Below are 20,616 nucleotides of genomic sequence, written 5' to 3' on the forward strand. Positions count from 1 at the left end.
ATATAATTTATATTGTAAAATAAGTTGGTGATAATTTATATTTACATCGTTAAAAAAATCTCAGCTGGCACCATGCAAAATGTTACTAAATTATTACTTCATAAAGATTCGATAGCTTTAAATATATCACTTTTACATATATGAAATGGATATGTAAGTTTGATATTTAACACATATTATTTAAGACATATTATTATACATCACTTTATTTCAAATGTTGATTTTTTTCAAAAATTGATACATATATATAATAATAAGAATTTCTGATTAATCTACAATCTGAAAATAATTTCCCAATCACTTTGGCTTCATTGTAACTTTAACTTCTGAATTCTCTGTTATTCTTCTCATGGAAACAAAATGCCTTGTAAATTCTTTTCTAAAACTATTTTATCTCTGAATATTTTCATATGGTCACTCTTTCCCGCTTTCTGCATTTCTATTCGATACGACTTGAACAAAGATCTTGACAAAAACTAACAGTTGAATCAGTTCTTCAAAGTTATGAAGAATAAAAAAAATTAAACTCAATAACTATTCCTTCAAATCATGCTTTATGCAGTAGACTCCCGAGTATCCGGCCTAATGTGGTGGAAGTACAGGCTGGATAACAAAAAAGCCGGATAGGCTGGAGTTCTTTGAAATCATTTCTTTGCCAACAACACCAGAAGACAAAGTTTCTATACCAAAACTCACTGTTTTAATACATCTTTTCTCATTGAGTACTAAGCCAGTCCATTGATCAGAAACCACGTGGAATGTGAGCGCAGCTGCGCCCTGGTGAATCATAGAAGCAGTTGCCGGTACTATCTCGTGTTAAAATAGAAGCCTTTGTACTGGCAATTTATAAATGTTTACACATTGCACTGTATGTTTCAAAAATTTATGAGAGGAAAAAATAAGTTAAAGGATATAAACTGTTCATATTTTAACCTAAATTCTGTAATCTTCACTGTTGTACACTTAAAAAAAAAACATTAAGTATACCCCAAGAACAATTTACGAATACTTTATGTACTATGCAGTCATAATCAGGAACAAGTGCAACAATTGAGGTCTGTTACACACTATGAAACAATGAACATCGATTTTTCAGGTCGAAACAGGTCAATTTTTCAATGTCAAGTATTTGTATTGCTCTGTATGAATTATAATTTTTACTATCATTATTTGAATTTTTTTTACTTATAACTTTAATATGTCTTTCACTGAGGTGCACCTTCTACATCATGAGAAGTGAGTACTATTCTAAACATGATGTATCAAAAATAGAGAACTCTTCATATAGCATTTTGTATATGTTCATTTTGAAAATACATGAGCTATAAATAGTAAAGCATATTTGAAAAAAAAATTTAAACTTTTCATGCATAAAATGTAATTTTCAAGAATGTAAAATCTGTTTTTTTCACAGACAATAAAAACATGAAACTTACTTGAAGCCCAATATTATACTGCAGAGAGTTAACCTGAAAATAAACAATTACAACTTAAGTAAAGAAAAAAATACGAGCAATAACAATAAAATTTAGTATTATAAAAGATTATTCTATATAAAGGATATTATGAGCATCATAATACTATACAGAATTTGATTAACTGCAAAATGTTAAATTATTTAACATGATAATACATGCTATTCTGATCTCTTGATAAATGAATTAAATTATCTAACAATTGGATGTTAAAGCTATATTAGACATTTAAGAATACTTCTGCAGATGTCAATTGTCTTTAATTGAATGCTTATTCATTTGTTAATCAAAAAGATTTCTATAAAATCAGGTTGTGCATATATATATATATATATATTCATTTAGAAAATTATTCTTAATTTTCTAAGAAAATATATAGATTAAAAATTTAAAAAAAAAATACTTAAAAAATTAAGGTTTACATTTCATATGAAAATTATGAATTATATTTCGTTTACAATGTAATAAATTTTTTTGGAAGAAGATGAAGAATTTCTTTAAGGTCAAATATGGGGAGTAATGTCACAATTTTGTAATTTTACAAAAGGAAAAATTATAGTTTCAAATAGTCCATCAAAATAAATAAATAAATATAAAAATGATATCTAATTATTAACAAAAATATAGGCACCATGAACATATTTTCATAGCTTAATTAATTTAATTTATATTATTTTGTCTGATATATTTAGGAAGTAATTTTTAATGACATACCTCATATTTATGATGGATAAAAGATGGAAATTCACAAGTTTTATTTCTTATTTCTTCATCTTCATCTTGCAATAGCACTATACTATTTTCACATAAACTATACAAAAAAACGAAAACAAATCATTTTTTAAAAAAGAAATTTAAAAAACAAACAAACCCTTATCTAAATTATAATGATAACAACCAGCAATAATAAAATTACAATTTGAATAGAAACAGTAATTTTTCAGAATAACTTCTTCAAATAATAAATGAAAGAAATATTATAATAATGATGACTTTTAAACACATAATAGTTATAATAAATTTTTGAGAATAAAATTTTATTTTATGAAAATGATTTTATACAATATTAAATGTTTGAAAAGTCTACCTTTGTCTAGACTATATATAAAGAACTACAAAAGAGCAACACATATCTAGTATTTAAAACATGACTACATATTTAAATAATTTTGAACTGCAATAATTTTGAAACTGTAATGATATCAGTCACATCTAACAATAATATATGAAGTTACAAGACACATATTAAATTCCAATTTTACAATTGATACAGAATATTTGTTTAGAATATTATTCTTGTTAATTAATAAAAATGGAAAAAAAAATGTTTAAAAGTACAAAAAATTAAAAATATCTAAAATAATATTTTTAGTAATAAAATTCAAGATAAAAGGTTTAATTTTTTAAAACTTTTCTAAAAATAAAATTCACATATTTCCACAAAAACTAAACTAAATTTAAACTTTTCAATTAATGCATGACTTTAATTTACAGAAAAACTAAATTCTCCATGAGGTAAAAAGTTGGGTAAAACCAAGCAGTTTAGATCAGAATTATTATATATAATTAATCATTTGGTCTTTATAGAGGACCCGTAAAAATTATTTAAGAGAGGATTTGATTTTTAAATATATATGACTGTTACAGTCAGAAATTAAAAATCAAAATTGAATCCTCCTTGAAAGACTAGTTGGTTTGGATTAACAAAGGTTTCTTTTTCAACTATTTTATGACTTTCAATTATATTATAATTTATTGATTTTAAATACAGGAACTCAAAACATTTTTTTTATATTGCTGAGTATAAGACAGAAACATTTAAGGTATCTGTCTACGTTTAAAAGTCAGTTTTTGGTCCAAATTCATAGCTTTTTTTATTGTTTTATTTTAAAACCCATTTATTTAGGTTTCCAAATTTGTGTTTGTTTTAATTCAACGATAAATAGAAATTGAGATATGGTATTTTTTATTAACACTGTAGCTGAAAAAGAAACTGGAAGTACCAACTGAAAGGTGAATGTTTCCCACGATTTTATCAAATGCATGCTTCTCTGAAATATAATTTATTTTATAACTTGTTCCATCAGCAAACCATGTGTACTAGAAAATATTTTGAGTAGTTTTTATGCCGAAAGGAATGGCATTTACATCTGCTTTAGAACACTGTTTATGATTATAAAGCATTTTTAGTACAAGACAAATGAAAACTTTAAATGCATTTTTTGAAAAACTTGGATTTTGCAAAAATTTTCATGCACTAAACATGATATCTTAAAAACTTATTAATATATAACCTTTGCATATATGTTACCTTAAATGTTCCAAAGGTAATGAACTAGGGATATAACTTTGAACTGGTTAGTTTTTGTTTTAGAGCTGCTTAAAGTAATTTTCAACAAATTTTGTCAAATTTTCAATACAGAAATGCTCGATTAGATATAACTTTTTTGAAAATGCATATATTTTTTAGACTCTAGTTCATTCCCTTCACCACAGCTGTAAGTATGTTATGTATAAAAATAAGGGTAATAAATTTTTGTAGAGTGTTTCACTTTTTATTGCAATTTTCCTAATTTTTTTTATCAAAATTGACACATTTTACAGAATCACAATTGACACAGAATTCTCTGATCAATATTTTTCTTATTTGCAATCACATTGATTCAGAAAATTGACTGGAATAGTTAATAAGAAGGATTTTTCAAAAATTTGTCTTCGGAAGTAGACAGATACCTTAAAGTTTATTTATGCAAAAATAAATATAGAACAAAATGCAAAGAATAAATAATGGTTAGATTTCATAAAATAGAAAAATATTAAATGAGAAATCTCATATTGAACTTACTTAAGGTAGAGGTAAACAGATTTCTCACATCCCTTGTTAATTTTTTTAGTCAAATGTTCAACAAGAACTGGACCAACACAAGCAATTGAACATGCAGCTTGCATTCTCAAAACATCTGAACTGCGTGGTTGAGAATAAGAACTGAACAACATGATCCATTTTTCAAGATAATAACTGTAAATATAAATTAAAATATAAGTTTTATGCTTATAAATAAAGGTACAAGCAATGACAATTGATACAAAGCAAAAACTAGTTATTGTCATATAAAGTCCCATTAAAGTATAAATTCATAATCTGTAAATTTAACATTTAAAGCAGCTAAACAAGTAAAAAAAAAAAAAAAAAAAAAAAAAAAATTAAATCATAAATATTTAATTTTAATACTGAACAACTATCCAATACAAAATATTTATTATATATAATTTTCCCCACTATAGAACATCAGATTAGTTTAGAAATATATAATGTTTAAAATGAAAATAATGCATTTTAATAATAGATATTTTTTGTTAACAAGAATACTTTAACAATTTAATTTTTTAGTTTTAGTTATATTATAGTCCTGTTTTTTAAAGAATACTTTTATAAGCAAAACTAGCAAATTTCAGATCTTGTATTTATATTGCATGAAACAAAGTATGAAAATAATAAAACATGTAGTAAAAAATATTCCTATTTCTTTTTCAAATAAGTGTAATTTATAACTGCAAAGAAGAATTCTGAACGAATATGAGAGAGAGAGGGAGAGAGAAAGAGAGAGAGAGAGAAATTGAAAAGAAAAAGAAATACAGATGCATAAAACAAAAATTAATAAAGAATTATTGAACTCATGAAAGAATATTAGTGACATTTTCTACATGTACTTTAATTTCAACTTTTATATTACAGCAACATTTATTACCTAACTTCAAACATGAACTATTTATGAAAAAAAGTAACAAACTTTGCAAAATCACGCAAATGGATAGAAATGGATGCAATTTGAAACAGAATGAACTAACATGAACTTTAGAAAATATTACATACATATCTTTTACTCGCCGAAGACTGCTCTTTAAACATAGTGATAACAAAGTCAAAGAATATGCAGAAGTTGATAAGCCTGTTTTCATATCCAAATGATGATGAAGCCTGTCTTCAAGAGCTTTACAAAGTATAGGATCGATGATATAGGCTCCAATTTTCCAATCACAGCACAAATCAATATAAAATTTCAAGGAATCCAGAATTACGCTTGGATGCCTTTCTGATTCAATGAAACTCAGTAATGCAATCTTAAAAGAAAAAAGAAAGTGAATAAAGTAAAAGGTTAAAAGTACATAAAATTTTTTTAAACAATACAAGTTTCCATCTTTTATGAATTCTTTTTCTTCAGTCATACCAAAACTAGATGAGATATTCCTTGTGAAACAAACTTTGATCAAATATTATATAACAGTACCTAATACAAAGTCACAAACAAGAATTTCAGCAAAGTACAACCATTCAATACAGAATTTGTTTTATACCTATTTTAAGTAATAATAATATAATAATAAACCCAATTTTTAAAATTTTATTCTAATAATCAGTATGTTTTCATTAAGTTACAGATACATTAGAAATAAATTACCGATTATTGCTGACTGTGGCAGATCTTGTGTCTTGCAGCCACAGGCAGTGTATAAAACTCACTTTTAATAAAATATTTAAACTAATTTAAAATTTCAGCACATTTTCTAAACATATTGATAATTTATATACAGGGCAGTTATAATTAAAGTTCTACTTTGAAATGGTTGTAAAAGGAAAACTACTGGATCAAATGGCATCAAACTTGTGAATAATTTAAAAAAGGCCATGGGAACTTTTTTTTTTTTTTTTTTTTTTTTTAAAGAAAAGAAGAATTCTGAATTACTAATGAATTCAGTAGTTCAGGCGCTGAATCAATATTGTTCAGCAAAATAAGACATGAAAACACAGGTTTAAAATGTGTTTAATCGTTTCTGAAACATGTTATAAAGCAAGTTCAATGTGTGTTATCTCAAAAGCACTGTTTATGGTGATAACCTAAACAATTTGGTGGAACTGAAAGATGCGATATACTGACATATGTGTAACATTCCTCATGATAGGCTAAGAGCTACTGTTGAGAATGCAGTAATGCACTTTAACTTGCTTTCAAGAAATGGTGGATGTTACATTGAAAAGATTAAACAGTGCTTTTGAGATAACATACATTGAAAATGCTTCGTAACACATTTCAGAAACAATAAAACACATTCTAAACTGATGTCTTCACATCCTATTTTGCTTAACAATATTGCATACAGTGCCATTTTTGCTTTTGTGGTGAGTTTTTTAAACATTTTTTGGAGGAAAAGAAATTTTCCTGACCTCCTTTAAACTATTACCAAGTTTGATAGCATGTGGCCCGGTAGTTTTCCTTTTATGACCATTTCAAAAGTGGAACTTTAATTATAACCACCCTGTACTTTGCTTACAATCATGTATCTAACACATGAATTGAATCATTGAAATTTTAATATTTAAATATACAATTAAGTGAAAGTATTTAGTAATTTAAATGCAAAAAAAAAAAAAAAAAAGCTTCAAGAGTGCTTTCAAGTCCCAACTGTCTTTATATGTTATTACTGATATTTAAATCACAATAAATATCCAATATCGGGTGTGCCATCTAATGAATGTCAAGAGATTATGCTTGGTTCTAGAAAATCAAATCATGCATGAATAGAAAAAGTGAACTGATGCAAAATTTTGGAAAAATGCCTTTTCTAAGCTTATGGGAATTGAATTTATTGCTCCAGAAATTTAACTTTTACAAGTTTATGAAAAGTGAACTAGGCACAATTACAAAAATGAATTCATGCACGGTTCTAGAAAGTGACATTATGTATAGTTCTAGGAAGTGAACTCGTGCATAGTTATGGAAATTTCATTGATGCAAAGTAATAGAAAATGAACTTTTACAGAACTTTTGAAAGAAGATGATGAAAGAGAGAAAGAGTTATGTGGATAGATTTCATTCTTCAGAGTTTTTTTTTTTTTATTATTGCTAACAAACACTTTTCCGCCTTTTCGTTTTATCAACAATATAATTTTTCTCAACATTTTTTTAACCATCTAACTACTGTTGGGTTAATATTCAACTATAAAAATAAGGAAAATTAAAAAAAAATTTTAAACACAAATTTTCAGCTTATATATAATGATAAGAAAACCTTACCTACTTTGAAACAAAGACATATTGGGTAACTTATTTTATTAATTAACTATTTAACTTTTGAAGACTTATTCAAAATGTAAGCATTGCAAATATGTAGTATTGAATTAAAAAATATAAAATTAAAACCAATAATTATTATAATTACATATCTGCTTTAAATAGATTATACTTTTTATGTGCATTAGGTTAAATTTACAATATGTTCATCTTGGAACTACAACTCCTTTTCTGAAAAAATCTCTGGTTTGTGAATGGACCTCTAACAGTCTTTCAGTTTAGTGACAAATATGAAATTTATAGAAAAACTTTTAACATGCAGCACAAAAAGGACAAAATAAAGTTTATAACTTACACAAATTTCTTTCCAAAATTTCAGATTTTTTTCAGAATGAAACTCTGATTTAGAACGTTCAGAATTGAGCATTTCAGTAAGAAATTGAAGACATTCATTCACAATAGATGTATCCTTTTGTGCCTGTTCTTTAATGATAGACGGAATCTCAGATCTTTCAGCAAATCTTAGTCTGAATATTATAGCCCTGCTTTCATAATAATAAGATCCAAGCTGAAATTATACATTATACATTTCAGGACATTTGATTTACATGATGTAATTATTAAAACAATAAAATTTTAATATCATATTAGTTAATATAGTTATAATACAGAGCGAATACAAATGATGGGCCCATTTTTAAAAAATCATATTTTCGAAACTACTGCACATATTACAATAAGTGATACATGAATTTAAAGAGAAATATACCAAGTTTTTTCAGTTACAAATGTTTGATATACGAGCCTCTTGTTACACGGCATATGTCCAATCTGTAATCCAGTTCGATCCAAAAATTTTGTAACATCAATTTGTTAATGGTTCTGAATGCTGCACAAATATTTCTTTAAGTTCTGGCAGAGTCTTTGGCATTGGTGGTACATAAACTATGTACCACCAATATATATTATGTACATAAACTATGTACCACCAATGATTTCTTTTGTGGGGTCATGCCAAAGATAACAGACAAAACAAAATGCTACAAAATGTTTGAAATGAACTGGATTACAGATTGGATGTATATAATGTAACAAGAGGACACACATTAGACACTTGTAACAGAAACTCCTCCCCCCCCCCCAAAAAAATACTTGGTATATTTCTCTTTAAATTCACATATCACTTATTGTAATATGTGCAGTGATTTCGAAAATATGATTTTTTAAAATCGGGTCCATCATTTGTACTCATCCTGTATACTGCTAAAACAAAAATGGGAAGATTAGAAATGAAACAGAAAAGCACAAGCTTAGTAATTTTTAAGGAGAAGGGGGGGGGGAGAGAAGAAATAGAATATTAAAATAATTTTGTCTAATAAACCAAGATTCAAAATTTAACAGCAAGAAAATGAATTTGGTAAAAAAAATCATTAAAAAATCATCTAGCAGATATGTATCTATTTATATTGAGTGTCTGTTTTAATTATGATTCAGTACATAATTTCCAATTTGTTAGAGATGCATATGTTTCTAGATGAAAATTATTGAATTCTTTAAATGTACTTTTAAAAAATTAGAAAATCTTAATTTTACACAGTTTCCTAATCCTATTTAGTAAAATATTCTTAACACCATAATATTTTAAACAAAGAAAGTTTCATTTTTCTGTGATCAAAGTTTACCAAGTGATGAAGCATCAAATATAACTATTTTGAACATTCAAATAGGGGGAGGAATATTCATAATTTGATATTTTTTAATGAAAAAGAGTGTTTTTCTTTATTATTATTGTTAGTTAGGTTTTTTGGAAACTAAGGTTGGGAAATTTTTTCTCAAAGCAAGCTTTCAATAAAAACTTGAACATTTTTTGCCTTTCTTTTAATAATGCTTGCTGAAAGCTCTTCTAGCCACCTGTAGTGTTAATGAGTTATCTGTTCTCTACACAGTTAGTGGGTTCTCAGTTGCACCCCCTCCCCCAAAATGGTATCAAATCCCCGTTTTAGTTAATTCGTTTTTAAAAAAATGCTAATTCATTAATTTTGCAGTTGAGGCTATTAAATTAAATATCACAATACTGAATAAATTATATGATCTTTTTCTACTGCATACTAATTGGGCACATCAACAATTTTGATCAATTTTATAATCACATATAAATAATATGATTAAAAAGCTGCACCATAATTGTTTTGGAATGTGAAATTATTTGAAATTTAATATTTTTTTCAAGCTAAAACTATGAGTTTTAAAATAAACTTGTAATTTTTTCTTATTTTTAATCTTTCAGCTAAACAATTTTTAATAAAAAACGTAGGAATTTATGTTTAACATTGTAAGATTCTAATTGCTTCTATTTTCTTTTTAAACTCTTCTCTTTGTGTATCATATAGATTACATTCTTCTGCTATTCCACAGACTAAAATAATTCATTATGTTTTATATTCATATATTGCATACAATATATACATATATGTGGTTCAAATCTCTTATAACCAAAATTACAAAACTTGATAAAATTCAACCAAAGTAACATTGAATATGGTTTACTTAGAATTGGATATACATTAATAATCTCTCATTTGTTAATGTATACTTATAAGACAATATAATCAGTATTGCTTACAATTACCACTTTGTGGCATAATATTATAGATATGGTAGTATTAAGCTGAAAAAAAAAGTTAAATGAAATGAATGAAAATATCGGTATAGAAGAGTAAGAATTTTTGTATATGGGATGAAGTTTATGAACTACAGGAACAAGTTGCACTTGAAGTTGCAAAATTCTGCTTAAAGCCATGGACGATTGTCTGTGGGCTTTGCATGAGTTAAACTGTTGATACAGTACCTGTTGTTGTGACAGATACAGAAACAGTCTATTGTGAGTACTTAGGATTTTTAATTGATTGATAATAGAGTGTATTAATAAAAATAATTTTGATCTTTAACTATCTGATACTTACATATTTTTACTTTTTAAAACATTTACATATATATGCCTATGCAACTAGATAATTTTAATTTTAGAAATTGTTGATGTAGCTTTAGTAATCGATAAAAATTAATGTTAGCAGTGTTTGAAACAATCAAAATATTTTATTTTTAGAAATGAATGTATTTATAATTTCTTATTTCCAGCAGAAATGTATAACTGTATGGTATGAAGCAAGCTGGAATCATTTAGTGTTTTAAAAGAATCAATGTGATTATTGGGAGTTTGTGAGAAAAGTGAACAGTTTACATAACCTTCCCAGTATACTTATAATTCTAAACTGTTTATCATTGCAAAAATCCTGATATGTAAAAAACTGTTTCCAAACTCAGGGTCAAAACTGTGAAGAAAAAAATTTATAGAATATATGTAAGAAAAATTTACCATAGAGCTACTTTTGTTTTCCAAGTTACGTAATGATTTATAAATTCCCTTCAATGTCGAAATTTCACAGTTTCTTGTTGTTACTAAGATAGTATCCAAAAGAATTCCAAGCAATAGTTGGCAGTTTCTTTTCTGAAGAATTTCATACAATTTCATTAAAAATTTCACAATATTGTAATTCGCAGAAGATCTAGAAAGAAAGAGGCACATAAATGAAATATCACATTTAAAACTGAAATAAATAAATAAATAATAAAAATTTATAGTAATAAAAAAATAGCATGTGAAACAAGATATACTAAAAATTACTCACAATTTATCGCGCTTTGAAACTTTTTGTATTAGGAGCATTATTCCATGAATTTTGTTACAGTTAATACCATGGGAATGCATTTCTTGGTTTAATTCTTCTACCTTCTGCCAAGCGTCATCAACTGTGATGAAGACAGAAAGAACCGAAGATACTAAATCACGAACTTTCCAAATAGGAGTATCAATAAGATCCATCAATAACGTGTTCAATTCTGTTACAAAATCTCTGAAAGAAAATTGTACACATAAATACAAACTGCTACTGGTTAAAAAAAAAAAATAGCAATGAATACATACCAAAACATGTTTAATCACTAATAAATACACTTTGGGAAAAATCTAGGAAAATATATAATTTTAAAAGGCTAATAGTGAACTTTTTAAAACCTATATCAAGCAAAAGACTGAAAAAGTTCTCTTTTTAACACACCCCTTAATCTGGTTGAGTATTATTTGTACACGCTTTCAATATAAAATTGACTCTCTTCAAGAAATTAAAATAATAAATATTGTATATTGTCAATATATTTCAAATTTAAAATCAATTATAGATCTCATAGTAGACATAACAACTAGTTGCTATGTCTACTATGGAGATTTTTTTTATTTTTTTTTTAATTCTCATTGGAACATTTATTATTTGATCTTCAAACACAGATGTTTTTCTAAATGTCAGTGATAAAGGATATATATTTATATATACATAAAAAATAAATAAATAGAAACCAATCTTTTAATCTTTAAGCAAAGCTGCACTAAATATTATGATCAAAAGTACAAAATGTTGGTTATAACAAAATCACACAGAATAAAAGAGAAAACTCCCAATTTAGTAGAATGCAATAGTAGTAATAAAATGCAATTTGCTACTCATTATTTTGTTCAGAATTCTGTAGACAGTTATGAGAAGTCTAATACAGCTAGCTAGCTGCCTTGAAACAGTCATAATAATAACAGTGTAAAGTTGATTTAATTTCAATGATGAACAGCACACTGAGGAAAAAAGGGCAATAAATATTTTTCCTAGCTCAATAATATCTATGAAGGAATTGTATATAACTTACAGACAATAGATTTCAAAAATCAACAGAATTTAATTTTATTTACTTAAAACCAGATAATTTATCTACAGTAAGCACTATTTTATGTTCATTTTGGTCAATGTTATAATTCGTTTTATATTCTCAAAATGCTCTGGTTCCGAACTGATGTGCTCATTATACAAAAAAATTATTCATTTCATGTGATCACTATATTGCTTAATGTTATCAGTTTTGAAGTAGATGATTGACCGATTCTTCACTTTCAACCATGACTGGCATTTTAATGTTTGTTACTTGAGAAAAATTTTTTTGACATTCCCCTTTTCTCTTATAAGGGAACAGAAGTATCTTTTCATGTGATATTAATAAAAAGATACCTATAGAAATAACATATTTTGTTTGGATTAGAATGTTTAAACAATCAGTTAAGCTGTCAGATTTGGTTTGAAATCTATTGAACAGCCAAAAAAGGCAATTTGAAATTTTAAAGGGGGGATAAATAAAATTCTTAACAAACAAAAATGTAACTAAAACAAGTCAACACAAGACTGAGTAACCATGAGCAAATCAAATACTAAACACTGCTGATTCTGAAAAGATAACTGCCTTGAAGAAAACCTACGAAAAAATTCCAAAACAAATGAAGCACTTGATATTTTGAAATCTGGTGTAGAGCATCATTCAACAATTTTTTTAAAAAAAATACAATTATGAACAGTATAAAAACAGTTAAGGAATAATTGTCCATAAACAATAATTATAGAATATTTTTAGTTGTTATTTTAGAAAAAAAATTATAGATTAAGCCAGAGATAAGTGCACTTTTCTTTCCCTTTGATATGATAGAAATATAGTTGACTTCACCTAATTCAATTATTGTTAGCAAGTGGTTGATGCGTCAAAATTATGAAGTCCCAAAATGACTACAATAAGTAGCATTTACTGTATTTAAAATATCTAGCAAAATCAAGTACAAGTCTCGCAGAACAAACGTTTAATCTGTTTTTGCCTATTTTTGGTTCCTATGAAATCTCATAACCTACAGATAAGTCATTATATGTTGCCTGCACCCATCTCTTTTCATATTAGAGAGAAATTTCAGAAACATTATTTCTCTGTACATTCTTTAAGGAAAACAAATCTTGATAGAGAGCCTCCACCATAGTCATTGTACCGATTTTGCTAATTAGGTAGATTTCTTATAGGAAGACTATCTATTGCAATAATTCTCATGAAATCTTTGTAGATCTTCATTGACCATATCTAGAATCCAAAACTAATCTTCAATCAAAAATTTATATACATATATGCAAATAACACTCTGTCAAAGCTATCTTGTTAACACGATAATAAGAGCAATTTTGGTGGATTTTAACCGGATGGGATATATTGCAGGGAGAATAAAAATCTCGGATAAATTCATAGATGGACCATCTAACTCAAAAGGAGCAGAAATAGTGAGGTGCAGAAATTTTTAGGTAAAATTCTAGTTTAGTGTACCCTTTACTTCGCCAAGGATGCTAACAGTGCCAAATCGCTGATCAAGATGGGGGACCAGTTAACAATCCTATGAAATAATTACAGTTAGCTATTATTTTTGTTAAAATTATGAGCTATATTAATCACTATTGTTTTATGTCAGAAGACTTCTTTTTAAACTTTTATGGATCCCTAATGCTCAATATTGTTTCAATTCTGAAATAAACAAGTAATACATAATTTTTTTTAAAAAAGTCAATTCTTACAAAAAAAAAAAAAAAAAAAAAAAAGAAAAAAAAAGCTTTTTATTAAATAATTACAATTAATATAAATATGTATATACATATGGCAGAATTATAATATTACGTAGCAAAATAGAGCTTGGCGATCATTTGATGACGGATTTGGCAACCAAATAGAAATTACTAGACAAATTTAATTATCGATCAAACAAACAAAATTTAAATTTGTTTGGTTTATTTTTAAAAAACGTTGCGCGAGTTAGGCAATAGCACTGTGATTTCCAAGGGAAATACTACAACAGCAGACGATAGATAGTTCAAAAGCTATACAGTGAAAGCCGACTTCAAAATAAAACTACATTAGCAGACGATAGATCAAAAGCTATACAGTGAAAGCCGACTTCAAAATAAAACTACATTAGCAGACGATAGATATTTCAAAAGCTTTGAAACTGTGAAAGCCGATTCCAAAATAAAAAAAAAGGATAATTTGTTGCCTATGCATTTTGAGGCTTCAACAATTTGTTGCCTTCAAATCGCTTCAAAAACCTCAAGCCAAAGCAATATCATGTTCTCACATGATAATAGTAAATAAAACATTCCTAATAGTGAAGCTACTAGGGGTGTATTATTTACTATCTTTAGTACAGAAGAAATTTCAAATAATTAATGCACTTTCTTCATTTAATTAATCTCCCATAACGAGAGGAAACGCACCACTTATTTTCGTGAAGAAATGACAGATTATCAAGGGAAAAGTTAATTCAAGAAAAGGATGTTTAAAAATGCAAAGAATTCCGTTGCAGAATGAATGGAAAAATTCTTTATAGATTTAACCAGATTATAAAGAATATTTCACATTAATAATGCAGACGATTTCAAAAAGTTTCTACAGACGTTTTTTAACTAAAATAATAAATTCATTTATTACGAATTGTTAAAGAAAAAAAAAAAAAAAAAAAAAAACAAACAAAAAAAAACACCCCTTTGGATTTTTTAAAAAATATTATTAAATTTTTTTTCTTCCAAAAAATAATTTTAATTATAAAAAATTAGATATAGATTTTAATTAAATTCTTTGTACCAGTAATGAATCATTTTTTACTCTCAGTTCAGATATAATCCTAAAAAGATATTTTTAATTAACATGAATTACAAAGGAAAAAATATCTGTTCGTAATTCATATCAAAAATAACATTAAAATGTTTCATTAGCAACACAATTTTTAAAAATTATAATATACAATTAAATTATATTCTTTAATTGATATTTATTTACGGATTATTTTTAATTTAACATTTCTCATAAAATAACCGTAGTTCATTCACAACTCAACAAACGCGCGCGCGCAAAAAAAAAAAAAAAAAAAAAAAAAAATCACTATTAGGGTTGCTGAAAGAGTGCTTGTTTGGGTTACCATATTGGCCACAAACTCGAGAGGTACATTAAACTAGGATTCAACCCAATTTTTGCACTGAATGTCTTTCTATCACTGCAATTGCTTAGAAATTTGAGGTTAAAAATGATATTCAACTCCTAAATTGGATTATTTGTAACATCAACAAATCATGTTGCCAATTAAAAAAAAAAAAATTTTTTTTACCTTTACTTCATTTCGATACTTTAAAATAGTTTTAAAAGCATGTGAACTAAAATTTAATGTCTTGAATAAAACTAATTAAATAAAAATAAAGAAGCAGAGAGATTTATTGGCATAATTATGTATAAATGATCAGCTTAAAAAATTGGAAGAATTCCGATTGGGATGACAGCCTTTGTAGCTAAAAATCCCTAAATCCCCCTCATTCAAACAAACAAAGATTTCCGATTGCAGCATCGACATGAGCCATTTGTGAGTCGGATCTGTGCTTTACAACATAAACAAACAGGTTCTGTAGCTCAAGCCATTTTGCTATTTACGAATTTATTTTCTTACGCCTGTTTAAATAAATAACTGCAATAAAGCCCATCATTAGCATAGATGGAAGACCAAGAAGCAATAACTAAATAACTAATAACCACACCACCATCAAGAGCTCCAACCGACTGGAATGGAAATTTTCTTCAAGGGTAGAATGAATGTCTGTTAACGCAATAAACAAAATGAAGAACATTATTTTCATCCCTTTAAAATAATATTCTGGATACTCTTGCGAAACTGGCAGCACCTTTTCTAACCATTATTGAATTGGGAAACTCGATTACATCCTTTACAATAAGCAAATTAAGTCCTTGATATGCATAATTGGAAAAAATAGTTTCGTTTCTTCTAAGGCTAACTTATCAATAGTGATAACTGCTATACAAATTCCAAACGATTTTGTCATTCCACCAATTTCTCGTATTATAGTAACATAGTAACCAAGAATAGCTGCATATTTGATCATTAAATTTCAGCAGTATCCATCAAAGCTTCTGTTACAATTCCATTGATAGTCACAATTTTCGTAATTACATGCTTCTCTGGATGTGATGATGATGAAATATTTACCAACGGATTACTGGATGTTTTGGAGCAGACTTTGGTTACATGCCCATCAGCTCGGTAAAAAGTACAAAGCTCGAGTCGTCAGGGTTTTGGTCTGTCAAGTGAAAATATACTTATTCCTAACAATTGTAATACCATCAAAAACATAACTTGTAAAAAAAAACCAAGTCTCGCAGCTCATATCTTCTATCGTAAAAAGTTGTGAGATCCATGTAATACCAAGTCGGTCAATTTATTCAGTCCCTACTTAAGGGTCCTTCTGTCTTAAGTTATTACGTAATTAGCTAACTTAACAACATCGTATAGTAACCATATCAATATTAAAAATCTTTTATGGTTAAAATAAATAGATTAACTTGGCCATCGCATAGATTGACTTGGCTTCTCGGTGAACTTCGGGATGAGACCCCATCGCATGAAATCACAATGTATCTATACATTAAATTAGATTACATTAACATATTATATTAAATTAGATTGTTTGGTGCGATTGCCAAGTCAATCTATTTATTTTAACCATAAAAGATTTTTAATATTGATATGGTTACTATACGATGTTGTTAAGTTAGCTAATTACGTAATAACTTAAGACAGAAGGACCCTTAAGTAGGGACTGAATAAATTGACCGACTTGGTATTACATGGATCTCACAACTTTTTACGATAGAAGATATGAGCTGCGAGACTTGGTTTTTTTTACAAGTTATGTTTTTGATGGTATCTCATTTCTTTTTGTATGTAGTCTTCCTCTTTTTCTTTTCCGATACTACTTCTTGAGCTTCAGCTACATTTTTTCTTAAAGCCCACTCCCTGTCTCTATGGGTTTTTCTCGTAAGCTTTGATGTCACAATTTTTGACAAGTCTGGACGGTAAATGCTTCTTAGTCTGTTGTATTCACAAACTGAGGATTCCTGCGCTTTAATGCTTCCAAAGTCGACATTAATTAGATGTAAGCCATCCAAACTTGTAACTCTCGAAAGTGCCACATAAGCTTGACCGGATGTGAATACTGCAGAACCTATATCCATCAGTGCATTATTTAGACTTAGGCCTTGACTTTTGTGTATGGTAATAGCATAGGCTATACATATGGGAAACTGTTCGCGATGAACATAAGCTCTATTAATAATTTCAAATTTAGTTTTGACCGGACTAAGCTCGTAAACATGTTCTTTATTAAATGTGATGTATATTTTCTTAATTATTTTTGTATTTTCCGGATCAACCTTTACTCTTTTCACTATACCGATAGAACCATTAACTAAACCAAGACTCACGTCAATATTTCGCCTTAACATGACTTTTGCTCCTATTTTTATAATTATGTTCTCTTCGAGGCCTGCAGTCATAGAAGCATCGTTTTCATATTTTTTTATGCATTCACGAGCTCTTTTTGTTAAGTATCTGGGGCAATCTATGCTATCTACAGCTGCAAGTTTTATTTCGGGATGTGGAAGAGATTTAAGCATTGCAGTATTTAATTGTTGACACATGTTTTTTGTAGGTAATAAGCAAACGGTATCATCAGGAAATTTCGAGAGGTGTTCAATTATTTCAATTAATCTGTTTTCATTTGAATTGGATTTGAGAGTTATTAATCTAGTCAAGAGTAAGTCGCGGTCTTTTTCTGTAGTTACACCTAATCTTATTCTATTTAGCATTTCAACAAAGTTAGAATCATTGAGCTGTCGCATGTTAATAGTAAGTTCATCGTATATGAACAGTTCAATCCACAGATTCAGTATAGTGAGGGAACTTAATAACTTGTTAGTTTCAGCAGTTGATAGTTTTTCAAAAGGTGACTTTTCTCTTACCGGCGGAAGCTGTAAGAGATCTCCGAAAACTACAAGATGTTTTTTTCCAAACCACCCATTCTGATCGTCGTTTGTGTCGAATATTTCAGATAAGCGTAAATGAATATATGTTAAAGTAACATTGGATATCATCGACACTTCGTCTATGATAAACAACACTGCTTCTTTCAAATCTGATCTCAGAACTTGGAGCACTTCATCAGAAAGTGGCTTGTACTTCGGTGTTTGCTTGTGTTCTACAGGCAGCTGCAATAGTCTATGAATAGTCAATCCATTCACGTTGAATGCAGCTATTCCTGTTGGAGCACTAACTGCCACTTTTTTGTTTAAATAAGTCTTAACCCAAACTTTCAGAGTTTGCATTAAAAAGCTCTTTCCAGTGCCACCAGTTCCACTCACAAAAAAGCGTAAAACGTCAGCGTTAGTATCAGGTGTGTCCATTTTATTTGTGATCATATCGAAGACTCTTTTTTGATCGCCATTAAGTTTTGCAATCATACTTTGAAGATCAGTTTGCTCTTCTTCTACCAGATTGATTCTCTGAAAGTCACTCATTGCGTTTGCAGCTTCCACAGCTTCAAAGTCTAAAGGATTTTCAGGACCATCGTCATCATCAACAATTTCCCGTTCTTCGTTTATCTCAGCAACTTTAGATTCTATCATTTCAAATGCTTTTTGTATCTTGTATCTTGACTCTATCATTGAATTACCATAATTGACTCCTTCTTTTAAATCTTCTTTTTCCAAATTAAAGGCCTCCGTGTAAGTATCACACCCCATTTTGAGTTCATCTAAGGAACGCCATGGCTTGAATAAAAGAAGTAAAGAGAAGAAGTATTTCTCTGGTACTTGTTCGCCGTCGTAGAAATAGTGATTGATCAAATATGGGTTAGCTCTTCTTTTCAGAAACTTTTTACCGTTATTTATCTCGTAGCACTCGACTTTAGAGCAGACTGGGCGTGTTTTAACAATATCGTAATTTTGAGCGAAACTGTACAAGTTAGTAGTCTCCAACTCTTTAGGCCGTTTAGGATAGTGGTCATCAATCCAAGACTCGTAATAAATATCGGTGGACTCCGGTTCTAGCATCATCATATCAGATTTAGATTTAACGCGCCGGTTGCGAAAAATGTTGACGTCCAGCCATCGAATTGTTGTGGTAGGATCTGTACCGTACAAAGGAATACCAAGTAGAGTGTCACTGGCTTCCAAAGAGCCGCACTCTCTACTAGATAAAACTCTAAGGCCAATGTTAAACAGGCGGCTTCTTAAAGGTTTTGTAGAGTTTATGTCTTGAAACATATCAGCAACGTGAGTTTTCTCACTTTTGGTGGTATATTTAGTGACGTAATAATTTAAAATAGCTGTTTTTTCGCCAACATATTGAATGTCTGTGTTGCCATTCCATGCCAACAAAACCGCGGGATTATAATCATTAACCATAACCCATTCTTTTTTGCGTACAATATAGTAAAGTCTACTATTAGGCGACAATGTTTTTCTTGCAGCTATTGATTCTGTTATATCTCTAATAGTAAGTACTTCTGTGACCGGGCGGGGGAATCCGAAACGACAAACTTTTACGAAACCTCTTCTAGTTTTCTTTTGTCGCATGCAATATTTATTATGTTTATGAGTCTGATATGACATAACTCGTTGATAGAGTGTTGGTGAAATATTCTTGTCAGGTATAGCACAAGTTATGTATTTTGAAATGAATGATGCAACTTCATCAAGTGAGGACTCGCGAAGTATGGGGGCGTCTTTTACCCATAACATTAAATGAAAATGTTGCACGCCACGTGATTGATACTCTCGTCTCCAAAAGTAATGTATTACTTTTCCAAGTGGCTCATTGGATGACATAAGGAAGTCCAACATAGCCTTAAACTTGTTATCAATAAATCGAGAAGTGGAGACAGGATCTAGTGCAACTAATTCACTTATGCTCTTGTTCGCCATTTCGGGACTATTAACTTCCTTAAGGTACTCACCTAAATCATCCCACATCCATTCTGAAGGACTCATGGTGAGAAACCAGGTTGCTGGCCCGTAGTGTTGTGTCATACAGTTGACATCATTTCTCGGTTTTTTCCAAAACTGTTCCGTATTTCTTAACCTACCAAATATCGCTGTTAAGTCACCTTCTAACTCATCTTTATTAAGCATCTCAAAATACTGTTCAGCTGTAATTTTTTGTTTTTGATTTACGCAATTCATTTTATAAAATATGCCTGAATTTATTTGACGTATATTAACATCATTAAGTAGAAAAAATAAATATTGTTGATTTAGGCGGAATTGAGAGTGTTTTG

At 28.6% G+C, this 20,616-nt stretch overlaps 1 protein-coding gene across 2 annotated transcripts in view; it reads right to left on the bottom strand.

Annotated features, from left to right (window-relative positions):
* Window positions 1-20,616, bottom strand: part of LOC129957028 (thyroid adenoma-associated protein homolog) — a 98,305-nt gene that overhangs the window by 10,421 nt on the left and 67,268 nt on the right. For both annotated transcript variants that reach the window (XM_056069137.1, XM_056069140.1), the window contains exons 22-28: window positions 11,236-11,460; window positions 10,923-11,112; window positions 7,902-8,114; window positions 5,350-5,597; window positions 4,321-4,494; window positions 2,190-2,286; window positions 1,437-1,469 (exon numbers count right to left, since the gene is read on the bottom strand). In XM_056069137.1, the coding sequence (XP_055925112.1) occupies window positions 1,437-1,469; window positions 2,190-2,286; window positions 4,321-4,494; window positions 5,350-5,597; window positions 7,902-8,114; window positions 10,923-11,112; window positions 11,236-11,460 (1,180 nt within the window). The remainder of the gene's footprint in view (window positions 1-1,436; window positions 1,470-2,189; window positions 2,287-4,320; window positions 4,495-5,349; window positions 5,598-7,901; window positions 8,115-10,922; window positions 11,113-11,235; window positions 11,461-20,616) is intronic.

This window comes from Argiope bruennichi, chromosome 11 (genome assembly GCF_947563725.1).
Source record: "Argiope bruennichi chromosome 11, qqArgBrue1.1, whole genome shotgun sequence".
Lineage (NCBI taxonomy): Eukaryota > Metazoa > Arthropoda > Arachnida > Araneae > Araneidae > Argiope > Argiope bruennichi.